Raw genomic sequence first — 16,220 nt, 5'->3', positions numbered from 1 at the left:
CTCAGTAACACCTACAATACATCCAGCTGGTATGTGAAGAAGCCACTTTCAGAAGCAGAATGGGATCTCCAGCTTTCCAGGCGAAGGCTCTGCCCTTGATCCCAGGGACAGCTGTGCCAGCCCGGCTCCGCGGGGGACCCCGGCACACTGGGGCAGAGCAAATCCCGCAGCAATTCCCGGCTAAGGTCTGCAGCCAGTGCCAGATCCGTCCCAGCGGACTCACCCAAATCTCCGCTTCCCCCATCTCTGGGATTCTATCCCATAGGTCCCTGCACTGCTTCCTACAGGGTCCCTGCACTAACATATATGAACTGTGTAATCCTCCATGAGTAAGATGCAGCGGAGCCTGCTGAAAGCGGTGGCAACCTGTTTCGCTCCCTGCTTCATGGCTGCTCCAAGTGCTACACAGGGGGAAAACTGGCTGCCGGTGAGTGAAGCGAGGTACACGCTTTGAGCCTTGCTCGTTCATGGCTTTGAGAACGTAAAGCAATACTGAACAATGTGAGACTGCTGCTGCGTGAGCATGCTAGGGATCACCACGGCCAGGAACAAAAGCACCGGCTGGAAAAAATCTCAACCTGCAATTACGTGCAGCACAGTGCACCAAATCCTCTACGCCCAACAACCTTTTTTTTTTTTTTTTTTTTTGCCACGCTTTCAGCCTCCGCAAAGCTAAGGTGCAGGTTGTGTCCTATTCATTAGGGCTGGAATAATGACTTACAACGGCTCCTGAAATCGCTATCCTTGCTGGCAAGGGCAAAGAAAGCAGCATGAATCTTTATAGGCAAGAAAGACTAATAATGTCTCTCCCTTCTCCCTTCCTCTAAAATCCACCCTCACCCCTCCTCTCCCGGAACAAACACACTTTTAAAAAGGCTTTTAAATAATCTCATGTTCCTTAACAAAATTACAGCAGCAGTTTCCTCCTTTAATAGCACTCTTCTTCTCAGTAATCTTGTTTTAGCTACAGTTTTTGATGGGAGAGTGCTGGTAGATGAATCATCTGTTGCCCCTCTTGGTTATTTTGCCTGCCTCCAGGAAGAAGGAATTCTTTTTCGGAGCAAGGTCTCTTGTTCAGAAGAGGAAGCTCCCATTTATGTCTGCTTTTAACTAGGAGTGATAAAAATTTTATTTGAATGGTTAATCAGGGCATAAACAGATGAATTGTGAATGTGACTGATCCAGCACAATGGATGGCATGGTCCTGGCTCTGAGTCACTTATCTCAAATGAATTGAGCTGTCTTCTGCAAGCTACAGGTCCGCTCCTGCACACTGCCTTCCTACAGAAAGCGCTGGAAGGCACTGGCTGCAAGAAGGGTCAAAGACTGACTGAGATCCCCGTGTTAATGGAGACAGGGGGCACAACTATTTTAGTTCAAGAGCTCTGATGTGGACGATCACTTCTCTGACAACCTCAACTATAGGTAAGGCTAAAGAGAGAATTTTTTAGAGAGAGATCTGATTTTATTTATCAAAATATAAGGGGCTGGAGGTGCCAGTGAGGGAGAAGAAAGATTGCATGAACATGCACATCAGATCAAATTATGCATCAAGCAGTGATTCAAATAAATGCATTAGTAACTGGAAAAAAAAATCTAGAGGAATGTCATAGCTATTGGTCTTTTTTTTTTCTTTTTTTAAATCAGTGTCACTGTGTAAATTCATTACCACGCCTTTGCACTAGAAGAGCTTCTCAGGCACTTCTCTACTGCTGAGGCTGCACTGGCATGATGCTCAAAGTGACATCACCAGCGTGGTGTTCAGCAGCGCCACATACAAATCTGCATTTCCTTAGGTCTGACTGCTTTACTCTCAAGCACGTTGTGTTACAGCAGTCCCTACATGGCAGAAGACCCTAATAAAAAACAATCCCTCCTCCTCCAGCATTGGGTAGGTTTTCCAGGTGACCAGAAATAGTGGAGGGTATCAGCTGAGGATGCTGCTGTGCAAGAGCCTAATATCAGTGAGGAATGCATGAACTCTACTCCACTGACAATGAGTAGGATGCTTTCAAACAAAGGAGATGGAATAATAGATTTAAACACTTCATGTTTTTTCTTCTGTCATCTACCATACTCTTCACCTTACTCACATTTAAGTTTCAGAAGCTGTGAGCTGGTCAAGGCCAACCACACGGCTAATGTGGTGAAAGGAATGTCTTTGTATGAAGAGAAATGTACCATTATATCTATGTACATGTGTCTGATACCTCAACCCATTGCACCTTAACAATTCATCGCAGAGATACATGTCTGCTTTCCTCCCTTCTCCACAGACGTGGATATTTTATTGCATTTTACTGAATTCTGCAACCTCCTCTTGGCATGACAACAGCACCTCCTGGTCAACAACAGCTCCTGCTCCGGCAAGCAGTCCAGATGCAGGAGAAGGATGTCAGGCCTCTCTCCTCTGACAGCAGATTATCCAAGATGTCAGAGGCTTAGTCTGAATTTAGATTGGGTTTTAATTAGATAAACTTCTAACTGCATCTTGGATGATTTCCCTATGAATTTTCCATGGGAATTAGAGATCTGACATGTTGGCAGTTGGCTAGAATCAACATATCCAGAGTGGGTTTTCTTAGCATTGGTCAGACCGGTTCATGTATGAAAGGAGGAAGGAAAAATTCCTTCCATGAATAAAGCACTAGCTATTTTGGTCATGAGTGGCATCAGCTACTTATAACTCTTTTCCTAGAAATGAATACATGGCTGTGCAGGTGGAATCACCAGGAAGGTTTTGACTTGCTTGAAATTGATGAACGTTCCAAGAAAAAGAACTGGTGATCAGAACTAGCATTCACCTCACAAGGCAGGAAGAGCATCTCTGTGCCCTGACCTGCTGCATTAATGCAACTAGGATCCTCAAGGACTGGTTTCAAAAGTGAACAGGTAAATACAAGCATCAAGTACTTGGGCAGACGCGTTATAAACTAGGGGAAATACCATTACTCATAAGAAAATCATCGGAGGAGTGCTGAAGAGGATAATGAATTGCCTGATAAAATAATGCAAAGAGCATAAGGAATAAATAAGGAGAGATTAAAACCTTGATACATAGTCAAAATGAGAACTGAATTTGACTCTAACCAAAGAGAAGGAACTGCTTATAACATGCAAGAGGAATGCAGCTTGGGTGAGAATGACCATGAAACAACAGAGTTCACAAGTCATAGGAAAGGAAGGAAGGAGAACAGCAAAATAAATACAATGGACTTCCAGAAACCATATTTCAAAAACCTCATAGAACTGATAATCATGAGAAACAAGTTTCAGAGAAAAGAGAATTCAGGAAAGCTGGCAGCACCTTAAAGAAACAATGGTAAGGACATCAATTCAAACAGTCCCAGCAGAGAAGGGAAACCAAGTGTTGTAAGAGACGGGTGATTTGCTTAAATCATGACCACTTCATTGATCTCCAATGCAAGAAAGAGTGCATTCAGAAAATGGAAGAGGGACTCACTTGCATGTGAATTTAAATGCATAGGCTGAAGATGTAGGGACCAAACCAGGGAAGTCAAGATGTAAAAAGAAATACAGGATCAACAGGACATTAAGAAAACATAAAATAAATTAGCAAGGACATGAGGGCCATGGAAGAACTACCCAACCAGGAAGGAAAGCTAGCAAGGCGTGATGGAAGCACTTGCGTTTTTTACTTCAGCTTTCAGTAAAAAGACCACTTGCACACAATTAGTGTCATGGATGACAGAGAAAGAACTCAGTCTGGAAGGAAGAAAGAATAAGTGAAGAATGCTTAGCTGGATTAAATACTGTATGCTTAGGCTGCTTGTTGAAGCAATCTCATGGATGTTAGCAGCTCTCTGAGACCCCACAGACAACTAGCAAGGTGTCAGAAGACTGGAACAAACAGAGAAATTTTCTATAAACATCCAGAAAATAACAAAGAAGTGAGTGACAGCTAACACAAATTTGTTAAATAATAACCCAGATATTTTTCCTGTCACTGGGGCAGCAGGATACACAAGAACTGGTAGATGCAACAATCCTATTGTTTATTAGGGATTTTGACACTCATATCACATTCTCATAACTAGAAAACATGATCTAAAGCTCCAAGGGTAAAAAGCCGCTCAGTAGAGGGCAAACCAAACTTAAGTCAACAACATCATACTGTTGCAAGAAAGAGAAGGAACACTAAAGCAAGCATCATGCTTGCACGTATAGCAAGGACTGACTTCTGCCTGGTCTGTGATGTATTCCTCCCACTTCATCCAGCGCTGCTAAGATCTCACCAGAACTCTGTGTCCAATCTGGGGCACTGGATTTTAAGAAAATCGAGGAACAATAGCAGAGAGACTACCGTAGGACCACAAGAATGATCAAGGGTCTAGAAAATATGGTCTACAATCATGTAAGACCAGAAAAATACTGGGTTTTTCTTTCTTTGTAAAGAAGAGACATCAGAGGGAGGCACAACCATAGTCTTCAAATACATAAAGGATAGCAGCAGAGAGGAAGGGAATATGCTGTGCTCCACATCCGCTGCAAACAGGTCAAGAAGTGGGATCAAAGCACAGCAAGGCAGTAGCATATGTTTTCTGATGGTTAACCACTAGAACAGGTTATCACAGCTAAGAAATTTCTATCTGGGGATGTTTTTAAGAAGAGGTCGGACACCCATCTGTTATGCAAGGAGCAGGCACTGTTTGTCCTTCTTTGTGGAATTTGATAAACTAGATAATCTCTGGATATCCCTTCTGACCTTATTTTCTGTGATTCTTGCACCAGGAAAATCACAGGTAGAGGTTTCTTTGAGGATGACTGCCATGAACCTGAAGAACAAAGGCCGGCTGTGGATAGCAGATGCAGCATGGGTCACTCAGTTTTGAGAGGGCTTCTCAGATGGGTTGTCTTCTGAAAATCCACAAAGAACCAGTTAACACCTCCACCCTTACCCCAAGTGTTAACATTTTAGCAGGGCTTTAAAAAACGGGAGGAACTCTCAAAGACTGTGTTCAGTAGATCTCCTTCATTTTACTAATATTGCTGGCCTCTAGTGCCAAGCTGTACAAACTGAGACCAATTGACTTCTCAGGCCAGACTCAGCATATGCTTCTGCTGGCAGAAGCCCAGGACCCAAAAGCAGAAAGGAAAGCATGCCAGGCAGCAAAGTTGAAACGATAGGAAACCACCTTCTTTCTGCTCTGGAGCCTGCAGAGACCCACGCCAGCTCAGAGCTGGGCAACCACTGAAATAGGAAAGGGCAGTGCCAAGATCTCAGCTTCTTTCCTGGCACAACTTCCATCAAGCGTAACTTTACTTTCCTAGTAGTAGTCAGGAAGGGAAACAGATACAAGCACTACCTTATTCCTTCTCTACTTGGTCTTCTCTTGGGCTGTACTAGCGGCTCAATCCTAACTAAGAGACGCCACTCCCAGGTCTTACATTGGAAGATATTTAAAAACAACATCCTCACAGTTCAAGTCTGCTTTGCTTCCATGAAGAGCATGCACATGCATGTACACACTCGTTAAAGACATTACATAAGCCATACAAATCCAACAGGACTCTTCAGTCAAAGTCAAGGGAGAAGACATGTCTTTACGCTGCCAAGTCCACAGCAAAGCTCAAAATACCTTGCTCCAGCCAAGTTCCACACAGAAGAGAGAAAGAAAAATCCTTCTCCTCTGGTTACCCTCTAGCTCTCTTCCTGAGCAGTCTTCTCCATTCATATTCTTAGCCCTGGCCCACAAGGCTTCCCATGGAGGAGGAAGGAGAGAAATTAATTCTTCACAGCTGGTTCTGTCCTGCAATGCCTTGCTCTCAGGACAGGCAGCTGTAGCCTTTCTAGCCAGAAAGGGAGGGTTAACTCCTGCCCTGCCAAGTTTCAGATGGACAACATCCAAAATGATCTTCTTGCCTTTAACTTTCCCAAGCGGACACATTCTGGCCTGGGTAAATGAGATATATGTCTATATCCATATCCACATGCATACTGACAAATGACATCCCTGTACCTCTGCTGTCTCTAAGACAAATGGATGAACCCTGCCCCTTCCTAGCTGCTATGATCCTCCAGGGATATTTTATGCAAATGATTTAATGAGCATGCTTGCAAAGGATTTGCATACAGGCATAAACTTAGCACAAGAGTGCAGCCAGAGCACAAAAGCAAAAATCCTGGCCCAGAGGGCTGGGAATGAGGAGGTGCGGGATGCCGGCACTCCACCCTGCCTGAGACTGGCGGTGAGCGCGTCCCTCCCCTGCCAGAGGGACCGATGTTCTCCAGTCGCGTCCCTTGTGCAGGATGAGTAACTGCTGACTGCAAGCTCAAACCCCAGTTAAAATCAAGCACGAGTTTCCTCAGCCCTATTTCCACCCCTCTCTCATACGTGGCCCCCCATTCCCACTTGCTACGCTCATCAGGGGTTGCTGGAGAAAGGAGAAGGAACAGCAGCAGGAGGAAGCAACAATGTGAGGATATTTACGGTTTTTTTTAATCTGGATCTTGACAGCCCTTGTACTGGTGGGGAAGGAGTGAAAGAAGAGCACCTCAAAGCTTGTGCTCGGCATAGGGAAATTTATATTGACTTCCCCTGAGCAGCAGGCAGGTGCCTGCAGGACACCTCATGGACGGTCCCACGACTAAAGGCAAAGGGACCCTTCTCCAGGAACGGCGAGGGGAGGATGACCCCGCAGTGGCAAAGGAAAGGTCCCAGCCTCACTCACCGGGAAAAGGACGGCTGCCGGTGCAGCCAGATGCAGTACAGCCGGGAAAGCCAGCGGGTTGGGTGACAGCAGGCTGGGCTGCAGGTGTGGGTGTAAGAGGAGACACGTTACACTTGGCAGCCAGGGCCTCGAGCGGGTCTTGGAGAGCGCAGCTGATTGGGAATGAGTTATGGAGCCTCCGGCGCGCTTGCTCAGAGCAGGGGAAGCCCGGTCCCGCGAGCTGTCATGCGACTGGAGCAGGAGCGGGGCGAATCCTGCCACCTGGATGCAGAAGAGTTCAATGGCCTGTTCGAAGTGTCCAAGCCACCCCAAGGGCTGCACAGGACCTTTTGCTTTTCATCTTATCTAACTTTATCTCCCCCCAAGTGCTAGTGGGAGGCAGCCCCCTCAGGAAGGCAGGGACTACACGGGAGGCTGGACTGTCCCACTTCGGGGCTGGTCCTACAGAGACAGTCTGAGGTGGGTTGTCCAAGCTGCAAGGGATGACTCCTCTTAGCCTTGCTCAGCATTCACCTCCAGATCTGGCCACTGGGCTTTTTTAGGAACTCAGAGTTTGTACGCTAAGAAATATTTTTGCTGCATTTCCTGAAAACTGTCACTATCTGTGCATAACTAAAATGAAACAACTTTGCATACCTGCAGAAGAAAAGAGTGAATCTCCATGGCGCTCGAGAAATAACGACCACAATAAGAGAACTAAGTAGTTCAGGCTGAAAATGGGGCTGCAGCACCGAGAAGAATAAAATGAAAATTCTCCTGAGCAGAGAGAATGCCTGGAAATAGCTGCACCTCCCCACTCTGCTCCTGTGAAGTCAGGTTACAGCGAGAAAAGGCATTTTTAAATGGCACCAGAGTTGTTGAGTACTGTAGGATATTTAAAAGGTGAAACCAAAGCATAAAAAGAACATGCAGCATGCTCAAGGTAACAAAGAAATTCTGTGATACAGCAGGTAACCGAGCTTGGCTCTGCAGAGACCGAGCATATGCTGTAACTACTGGATCATCTTTCTTCTGTATTACATTTGCTTAGCTTGCTGATAAAAATATATGTCTTCCTCCACAGGCATATTGACCGCATAATGCTGAACGAGGATTATGAGGTTTTATGTTTGTTTATGATGATACATGCAAACAAAATACCTGTCTTGCAAAATATTTTGGCTGCCATCCACCACAAAATAATCTTTAGGCAGTAAGCTAGTCTAAGAAACTCCTTCCCTTCAGCCACCAGAATAGGTAATTAAAACTAAAGAGCATTTGCCTGTCTATTTGGAAGCACGCAGCTGGGCAAGGGTAGGGGCCCAGCAAAGTTTCTGATTAACAAAAAGTAGTGACTTTAAAATAACACCTCAAACCAAGGCCCTGGCCCTCCCTCAGCTCCCCCTCCTTTCCCTTTGCCACCTTCTAAAGGCGGTTATACCAGAGGTTATCTTAACCAGAAAAATGCTTGAACACAGTTATGTTGGGAGGCACAGTTTCAAAGAGAGGACACATAAAATAATTAAAAGCAATATTCACCGCTCCACTTCAGAGAGCTCCTGTTTGAGCTCAAGGAGGGATGAGAGGGAAAGTAGGGGATGCTTCCTGGAGAGCAAGTAAGGTGAATCAGGACAGCAGAGGGGTAGGCTCAGGACAGCGGGGAGGTAGGAAACCGGAGCAGATTGTGGCGAGTGGGAGACGTGGGTGGGGAAGGAGAAGCAGGTCTGTAGGTGGGGAGGCAGGAAAGCAAGGGGAGCAGGGCGGACAAGAGGATTTTGGAGAGCGGCTAGCCAGCTGGCACACATATAGCAGCTGCTGCTGTGTCAGCCTAGGAGAGTAGCTGCAGCTGCAGGCTGGCCATGAATAGCAGAGGAGCAGCGTGCCGGCTGGCTGCTGGAGGGACGGGAGGCAGCCGGGGCACTGAAAAGGCAGGGGGAGGCTCTGTGAAAGGTTTTCCGTGCAGGGAAACATGACAGCCCTTTGATTTCTGAGCTGTTTGTTCTCCAATTGTCCACTCTGGTGGGTGATCAGCGCTAAAGAGTTAAAACGGGGAGAAGGGGGAGGGAGGGAGAGCAACAGAAGGAAAACTTAGGTCCTAAATGCAGATCCGGGCTTTGATACCGTATCCATAGCATGCAGTTTTCTGGATGTATAGCTTTCATAGTTGTCAGCAAGGATCAAAATCACAGGATCCTTATACTAAAGGAGAAATCTCTGCTCGCTCTCATAGTTGCTTGAGCCACCACTGGAGAAGGACATGATCCCACCACTTGGCCATCTGCTCTCTGTACCGCACACGTCACTGAGAACACTCTATAAGCGATCCTGTGTGAACTCCTATGTGGCTGTGGGTGCGCGCACCCTTTGTGCTTCAACATGAGTGTGGGCGCACACATCCCATGTGCTCCCCCACAGCTGCAGGTGCATGCACCTCACACACTTCTCAGGCTGTGGGTGCTCCCACCTTCTGTGTTTCTCTACATCCGCAGGTGCACGCAGCCCATACACTCCCCCACAGCTGCACATGCATCCACTATGCATGCTCTTCCACAGCCGAGGGACGATCCCACCCTGTGTTCTCCTCCACAGCTACGCTTGCGTGCACCATGTGTGCTCCTACATGGCTGCGGGCACTCCCAACCAGCACAGTCCTCCATGACTGTGAGCCCATACATCATGCGCACTCCTCCGCAGCTGTGGGTGCTCTCACCCTGTGGGCTCCTCCACAGCTGTAGGTGATCCCACCCTGCCCACTCCCGCACAGCTGCAGGTGCTCCCACCCTGCCCACTCCTGCACAGCTGTGGGTGCATGAACTATGCGTGCTCCTGCGTCGCTGGGGTGCTCCCACCCCAAGCCCTTCTCCTTGACCCTGTGTGCTTGCACCACGCGTGCTCCTCCACGCCTGTCTGTGCGCACACCCCGTGCGGTCCCACACCAGTGGGGATGCGTGTATCCCACGTGCTCCTCCATGGCCAGGGCTGCACCCACCCCACGCACCCCTCCACCGCCGCGGGCGCGCACGTCCCACGGCTGCTCCTCCGGCACTGCGGGTGCAGGCGCCCCGCGGGCTCCTCCCCACCCACCGACACGCGAGTGCGGGCACACGCACCCCGCAGCGCTCCTCCGCGGCACGCGTGGGGGCGCGTACCTCACTGCCCGTGGGGGTACTCCCCCAACATCCCCTCTGGGTCTAACAGACCCCCCGCTGCCGGCAAGGCAGGGCGGGGGCTACCACCGCCGCCCTTTAAGAGCCGCGGCGGGAGCGGCGCTGGCCCCACCCGCCGGCCGCGGGGCCGGGCCGTCCCCCTCATTAATATGAAGGCAGCGGCAGCGGCGGCGAATGGGTAATGAAGCTGTCACTCCGGCACCTACTTGTTGGGTGTCCGCGGAGCCGAGGCGCACAGAGGGCGAGCGGAGCCCGCGGGAGGGGAGCGGCGGCGGAACGCTCCGGGCGGCCCCGCCGGCAGCCCATGCCCTGCGCCCTCCGGCGCGCTGCGGGCGGCTCCCCCGCCGCCCATGCGGCGAGCGGCCGCCGGTCCGTGGCCGGTGGGCTCGGCGGGCTCCTCTGAGGCGGCGGCGCGGAGCGGCAGGCATGCGGGGCGCCGGCCGGCGGAGCCGGGCCCCCCGCGCCGCCGCGCTCAGCCTGGCGCTGCTCCTCGCCTCCTGCGTGCAGGTAGGGGGGCGCGGGGGGCTCCGCTCCCGGCCGGTGGCGCGGCTCCCTTCTCCCTACTCCGCTTCTACTTTGCGCACATCATATATCTATATATACACATATATGTATATAGTGTGTATATATATATATACATACATATATGTGCTGCCGCGGTGGGGCTAAACCCGCAGCCGGCGAAAGTTGGGGGGGGGGGTGTACCGGGGAGCGCTCGCCGCAGCCCCGCGCTGCCGCTGGGCCGCGGTAGTAAAGGAGGCTGTCTCTTCCCTTTGATTTTTATTTTTAGGTGTCCCGGTCCACGGGCTATTTCGAGCTGCGGCTTAACTCGGTGCGGAATGTAAACGGCGAGTTGTTCAATGGGGAATGCTGCGATGGCATGAAAAGCCCCCAGAACCTGGACTGTACCCGGGACGAGTGCGACACTTACGTGAAAGTCTGCCTCAAGGAATACCAGGCCAAGATCACTCCGGTCGGACCCTGCAACTACGGATTCGGATCTACCCCCGTTCTCGGTGGAAATATTTTCTATTTGAACAGCAACAAATACTCCCATCAAGGCAGAACCCCCGAGACGGGCAGGATTGTTATTCCCTTTCAGTTTGCGTGGCCGGTAGGTTGATGATGGGGCTGCTGTTATCGCCCCTCTTTTTGTTTGTTTCTGCCACCCCCCCCCCGCCGCCACCCCCCCCCGTCGGTTCTGCAGCGCCTGCCCGCTCCCCCGTTAGGAAGCCGGGCGAGCTGCCGGTGCGCTGCCCGGGCGGGGCCGGCTGCCTGCCGGGGCTTGCGGGGGCACGGAGCGGGGGTGTGGGGAGGGCGGCGGGGCACGCCGCCCTCGCCCCGCGGAGGGGCGCGGGGGCCGCGACAGCCTCGCAAGGGGCTCTCGGCGGCGGGGAGCGGCTGCGGCGTGGACGGCGGTTGCGGGCGGAGCGCGTGACGGGCTCCCGCACGAGCCGCAGGTGCGGCTCGTGCGCCGAAAATGTTTTTAAAAAAAAAAAAAGGGGGGGGGGGGGAAGATAATAATGGCGAAAAGCCGCCTGCGAAAGCCCGACGGCAGCCGCGCAGCGCGACCCGGTGCCTCCGAGCCCCCGCGGCTCCGCGCAGTGCGGGGTTGCGGCCGGCAGGGGGCGCCGCCGGGCGGCGCGCGGCGCAGGTGGGGGCGCGGCGCGGGGCGCGTGCCGCGGCTGGAGGGCGCGAGCTGCCGCCTCTCCCGGGGCGCGGGCGGGGCCGCGCGGCGGCGGCGGCGGCAGCAGCAGCAGCGCGCGCGGGGGTCGGAGGGGCGGGAGCCGCCGGCCGTGGGTGTGAGGGCGGGGGCCGGCCGCGTCCCGAGCGCTGCGAGCCCTCCCTGTCCGCCCCCCGACACACACCTGCGCGGGGCTGAGCGCGGCGCTCGCCGCCGCCCCGGTGGCGAAGGGAGGCCGGAGTTGGCCGCCTCCGGGCGCACGAATCGTGAGGGGGCGTCCGGAGCGGAGCCTCATCCTGTCAGACACCGGACCCGTGCCTCGGCCGTGTGGCGGCGGGAGCTGTGGGCGTCTGCCGGCGATACCCCGGTGCTGCCCCCGTCCTTCTCTGCTCCTCTCTCCCCTCAGGATCTCGGGGGGTTTTCTGCAGCCCTATCGGTTACCTCAGCCCCCACCTCCCCGTGCGCCTCCCCCCCACCCCTCCGTCAGGGTCTGCAGGCCAAGGCTCGTCCCCGTCCTCGGCGGCCGGGGGGGTGCTTCCTTCTGCTTTTTTGGGGGCGCTGGGTGCGGAGCAGGGCCCGTGGTGGGGAGCGGCGGGCGGGCGGGAGGAAAGGCCGGGCTTCCTGCCCGGCTGCAGGCAGGTAGGATCCTGCAGGGAGGTTCACAGCTGTTGCTCCTGGCCCTTCCAAGTGGGCCACGGGGTGGAAGCTGGCAAGTTGCGAGGCGCTGAGGAATGGGGATGGTGCAATGCCCTAGCTCAGGAGGGAGATGAGTATCGGAAGCGCTGGTACCTGCAGATCGTGTTTGGCACCTGGTGACTAACAGATGAAATGGCCCTTACCGACCTCTTGAGATTATGTAGCTCGCAGGATCTTTGTTACTTGGAAAACTGCTGCTGGGAATGGTTAGGGACAAAACTGCTCACTTGTATTTTGTACTAAGGGCAACCGGTCCCCATAAATCGCTTAACTTTCTGTGGTCCCTGGGACCCTCCACTCTCATGCTCATGCATCTCAAATTAAGAACTGTCTGCTATTTTAAGGCAGGGGTTTTGCTCAAGTTAGATGGTTAAAAAAAATGGTACAACTGATGAATTTCTCTGCACAGGAGTGACTACATTCTGATTTCCAAGTTGGGGTGTTTTGATTGCATTTGGTGGTGCTGTGGAAGTTGAAAAATTCCTGTTAACAGGTATAGCAAATACCATAAAACCAGGTTATTTAGAACTCTGTTCTTAAGTTATAAGATCAAAGGTAGAATTAAGATTCTTTCTCCTCTTTATTGACCATTTAATATGGGCTTCATGAAATCATAAACTCCTCAGTAGGAGATTTCAGGAGCATTAGTGCCTCAAACTTTATATGTTATCTGCATGAGGAAGTAAAGGTAACTTAACTCGTACTTTTATTTTGCCAGTTTCTAGTATTTCTACTTGAAATGAGAGGAGGGTTTGATAATCCTTACAATGCAAGTCCCTAAGCCCAGCCTTCTTCAGTTTTCCTCTGTTGGAATAAGCACATTCCTACCTTGCAGCTGCCGGATATTGTTGTTCTATGCTCATCAACTCCTAAGAAAGGCCTGTTTGACCTACCTCTTGCAGGTAAATTGCCACAGTGTCTCTAGCATACAATACCATGTCTGCTGCTATTTTTTTTATCACTGCCTCCAGCATTTTAAAGGACTTGAAATATTTGGTCTTTCTTTCCACTGTTTTTTTTCTTGCAGCTGTTGCAAAGCAGCCTGTAATTTATTTAAACAGTCCCAGTGCAGTTTAGTGGGTGGCTGGCTGATTTTTGGAAGGTTTACTGAATACTGTCCCTGCCCACCCTCAATTCTAAAAATAAATTGTGGAGTAGTTGTACTTTTAAAAACAGTCCCTCTACTGCAGTCCGTGGATGCACTTGTGGAAAGAAGTCCCTTCTGAATGTTGTAGTTACATCTTGAATTCTGGACATTCAGTCTGTTGATGGGGAACACAGCATCTTTGTCGGAACTGTATATAACCTCTATAGACTCTGCAACGAGAAGCTTAATTGTAATGCTAGTTTAATGCAATAGATTGAGTTCCTGGGTTAGGTTTCAACTCACTGGCGTAATTTGGAAATTATTCTAAAATACTATTCTCTCTTTACTCAAGTTTGCAAACAAGAAAGGACAATACGGATATAGTCTTTTCATGTGATTTTTTTTTTTTTTTGCTATGTGACACTAATGAAATTAATGTTCATTTATTGAATATGCTGGGAAGGGACAAGACTAAGGAGAATTGGAAATTGTGTCTTTTGCTTATGAAACGAATTTGCCTTGGTACTGGCAGTGGGCAAAGGAGTTACTGTGGTAGTTCTAGATTAGATTTTTAAGACTGAGAAATCCAACCCTAATGTAAGCCAGCAATGGTATATGTGGACTTCTTACTGAACCTCATCTGAGTGATAACTCGCTCACATAAGGAGACTAATGTGTTAATGTATAAATCACTCGAGGGAGGCTTTCTTGATGTCTGTTTGATATTGCAGTGTCCTGAGCTAGCAGTAGCTGTAAGGCAAGTAGTATCTTGAAAGGTGGCTTTTTGCCTTGGTTTTGTTAAACTGTTTTGTTTTTTGTTTGTTTTTTTTTTTTTTTAATTTTGCATGGTAAAATTTTACCTAAAATGTGGACAAGTGTCTCTTCTGTAAAGCTGCAGTACCAGAGTTCAGTGACTTCCACTGTTTGATACAGTGTCAGTTATCCAGTTTATTCCTATTTCCTGTCTTTTTAATAATGTTAATCTGATCTCTGATTTGCAAGAGGAGCTTGGGATATTGCCAAAAAGTTCTTAAAATTGCTACCTTGGGATACATCATCCACAGAAATCTGGCAGTGGGAGAGGCTGAGGAACAGCTAGAACAATACAGCTGTCTTCTTCACCCACCTACCTCACATTTTTTTCTTTGCCTCCTGCTGTAAAACTTGAAGCTTAATGCCCATTTGAGATTGTTAATAAACAAATGATGCAATTAAAATTTGTGTGCAACTTTAAAACAAAAAAGACAGAAGAATTCAAGTAGTTTTGAAGAATCGATTCTGGTAACTTACACAGTTCAGGTTTATTAGTCTTGAGCAATTTGTGACACAGAGCTGTTCGACACTGAAGCTTCAGAAATACCTTGCGCAGCAATATTTATCAATAACAATTAGGGTATTGGCAGAATTTTAGACTTGGATTTAATTAAAGGCTGTTTCTGAAGATGATGTTTTAAAGTTATAGGTGTTCTGTTGGGTCGGTTACGTGGAGCCATTTTTCATACTCCTTTGCAAGATGGCATGAAATGGAGTTGTGTGTGTGTGTGGTTTTTTTACCTCCACCCTGTTCCTTCCCTCAGGGAACTCGCAGCTTTTCCTGCACCGTAAATATTGGTATGGCATCCATTACTTCAGTTAATTAGTCATATAGAGGAATTGTTCTGACTAGTTGTGGATGTCGAAATCATACATTACAGTATGCATCACTATATCCCCTCAGCCCCTCTGTTTTTGAGATTCTGGTGTGACTGACAGTGCAGTATACGTATCAGTATAGTATACTCTGAACTCCACAGGTGAACTTCAGAGTTCAGGGCCTTGGAGATAAGTAGCAGAAACAAGCAATTTCACTTCTCTCTTTCCTTGAGAGATCACAAATCCTCTTAGCTAGGACTCTGTGTACCTATCTGAAGAAGAGGTTGTAGAGGCTCAGGCAGCCCTCACAGCTTGCTTGGGTAAAGGGTGCCTTCCCCACTAGAATGTGGGCAACTAGTTGATTACTTTTGTAAGCACTGATCTTAAGTTTTTCCTATTCGGAGTGTGATTGTAGCACCTCTCTCTAAACTTCTGAAGTACTGTTAACTTTCAGGTTGATAAAAATGGGTGAAAGTATATAAAACTAATATCCAAGCTCTGTGTGAGTTTCATCCATGTGCAGTCCACGTGTGAGTCTCATCCAAATGCCTGGAAGGGTTCAGTCTTGATCTGAAACATACACAGGAGCATGAACCATCAAATATGTAAAGCTGTTGAGAGAATAACTTGGCTGCAGCTGTAAATGCTGAATTTCTTAGAAAGCAACCCCTCCCCTGCCAAAACCCAAGCAGGAATACTTGACCTTATAGCTTTATTACTTAATGGGTACAGTGTTCTGTTTGGCACTTTCAGATGTTTATTTCAATATAGGATTCTGCGTCAAGCTCTCTCAGTCCTTCTAATGTGAAAAATTAAGTTGGAAGGCATCTATCCTTGAAGCGCCTTATCTGGGATCCTTGGTGCCTGTAGGGAGCTAGGCAGCCTGACTGTAGGAAGTGTTCTTGTCTGTTTTTGTTTGGCTGGTAGATCTACAGTTGGTCTACCTTCTGTCTTAACACAGCCATCACTGCTCTCTGATCAGGATCTTGAGGCTTTGTAATGAAAACATCCTGGATTAGATTACTCCGTGCTCCCTGATAGAGTAAACATGCATCCTGTCAGCTTGAATGACAACGCATTGTGACAGATAGGCTTAAATTAAGCAGGTTAAAGTTAGGCCGTTTACCACTGGAAAAGGTGCTTGTACACAGCTGTACTTGAGAAACAGTACATACGCTTCTTTCATGGAAAAAGATCAGAATTTGACAAATGAAGTACCTTCAAGTAATACACAGCAAGCTTTACCTCTAAATAGTTGTTCTTTGCTCCATTCAAATTCCCC

General features: G+C 49.2%; 1 protein-coding gene across 2 annotated transcripts in view; it reads left to right on the top strand.

The window, feature by feature from the left end:
* The first annotated feature begins 10,013 nt into the window (after positions 1-10,013).
* Positions 10,014-16,220, top strand: part of JAG2 (jagged canonical Notch ligand 2) — a 72,148-nt gene continuing 65,941 nt past the window's right edge. The window contains exons 1-2 of one of the 2 annotated variants that reach the window (XM_063333360.1): positions 10,014-10,346; positions 10,630-10,953. In XM_063333360.1, coding sequence (XP_063189430.1) covers positions 10,014-10,346; positions 10,630-10,953 — 657 coding nt within the window. The remainder of the gene's footprint in view (positions 10,347-10,629; positions 10,954-16,220) is intronic. The other variant, XM_063333361.1, reaches the window with a different exon arrangement.

Source organism: Chroicocephalus ridibundus, chromosome 4 (genome assembly GCF_963924245.1).
Source record: "Chroicocephalus ridibundus chromosome 4, bChrRid1.1, whole genome shotgun sequence".
Taxonomy (NCBI): domain Eukaryota; kingdom Metazoa; phylum Chordata; class Aves; order Charadriiformes; family Laridae; genus Chroicocephalus; species Chroicocephalus ridibundus.
The sequence above is the reverse complement of the archived record's forward strand: the minus strand, read 5'-3'. Positions and strand labels throughout refer to the sequence as shown.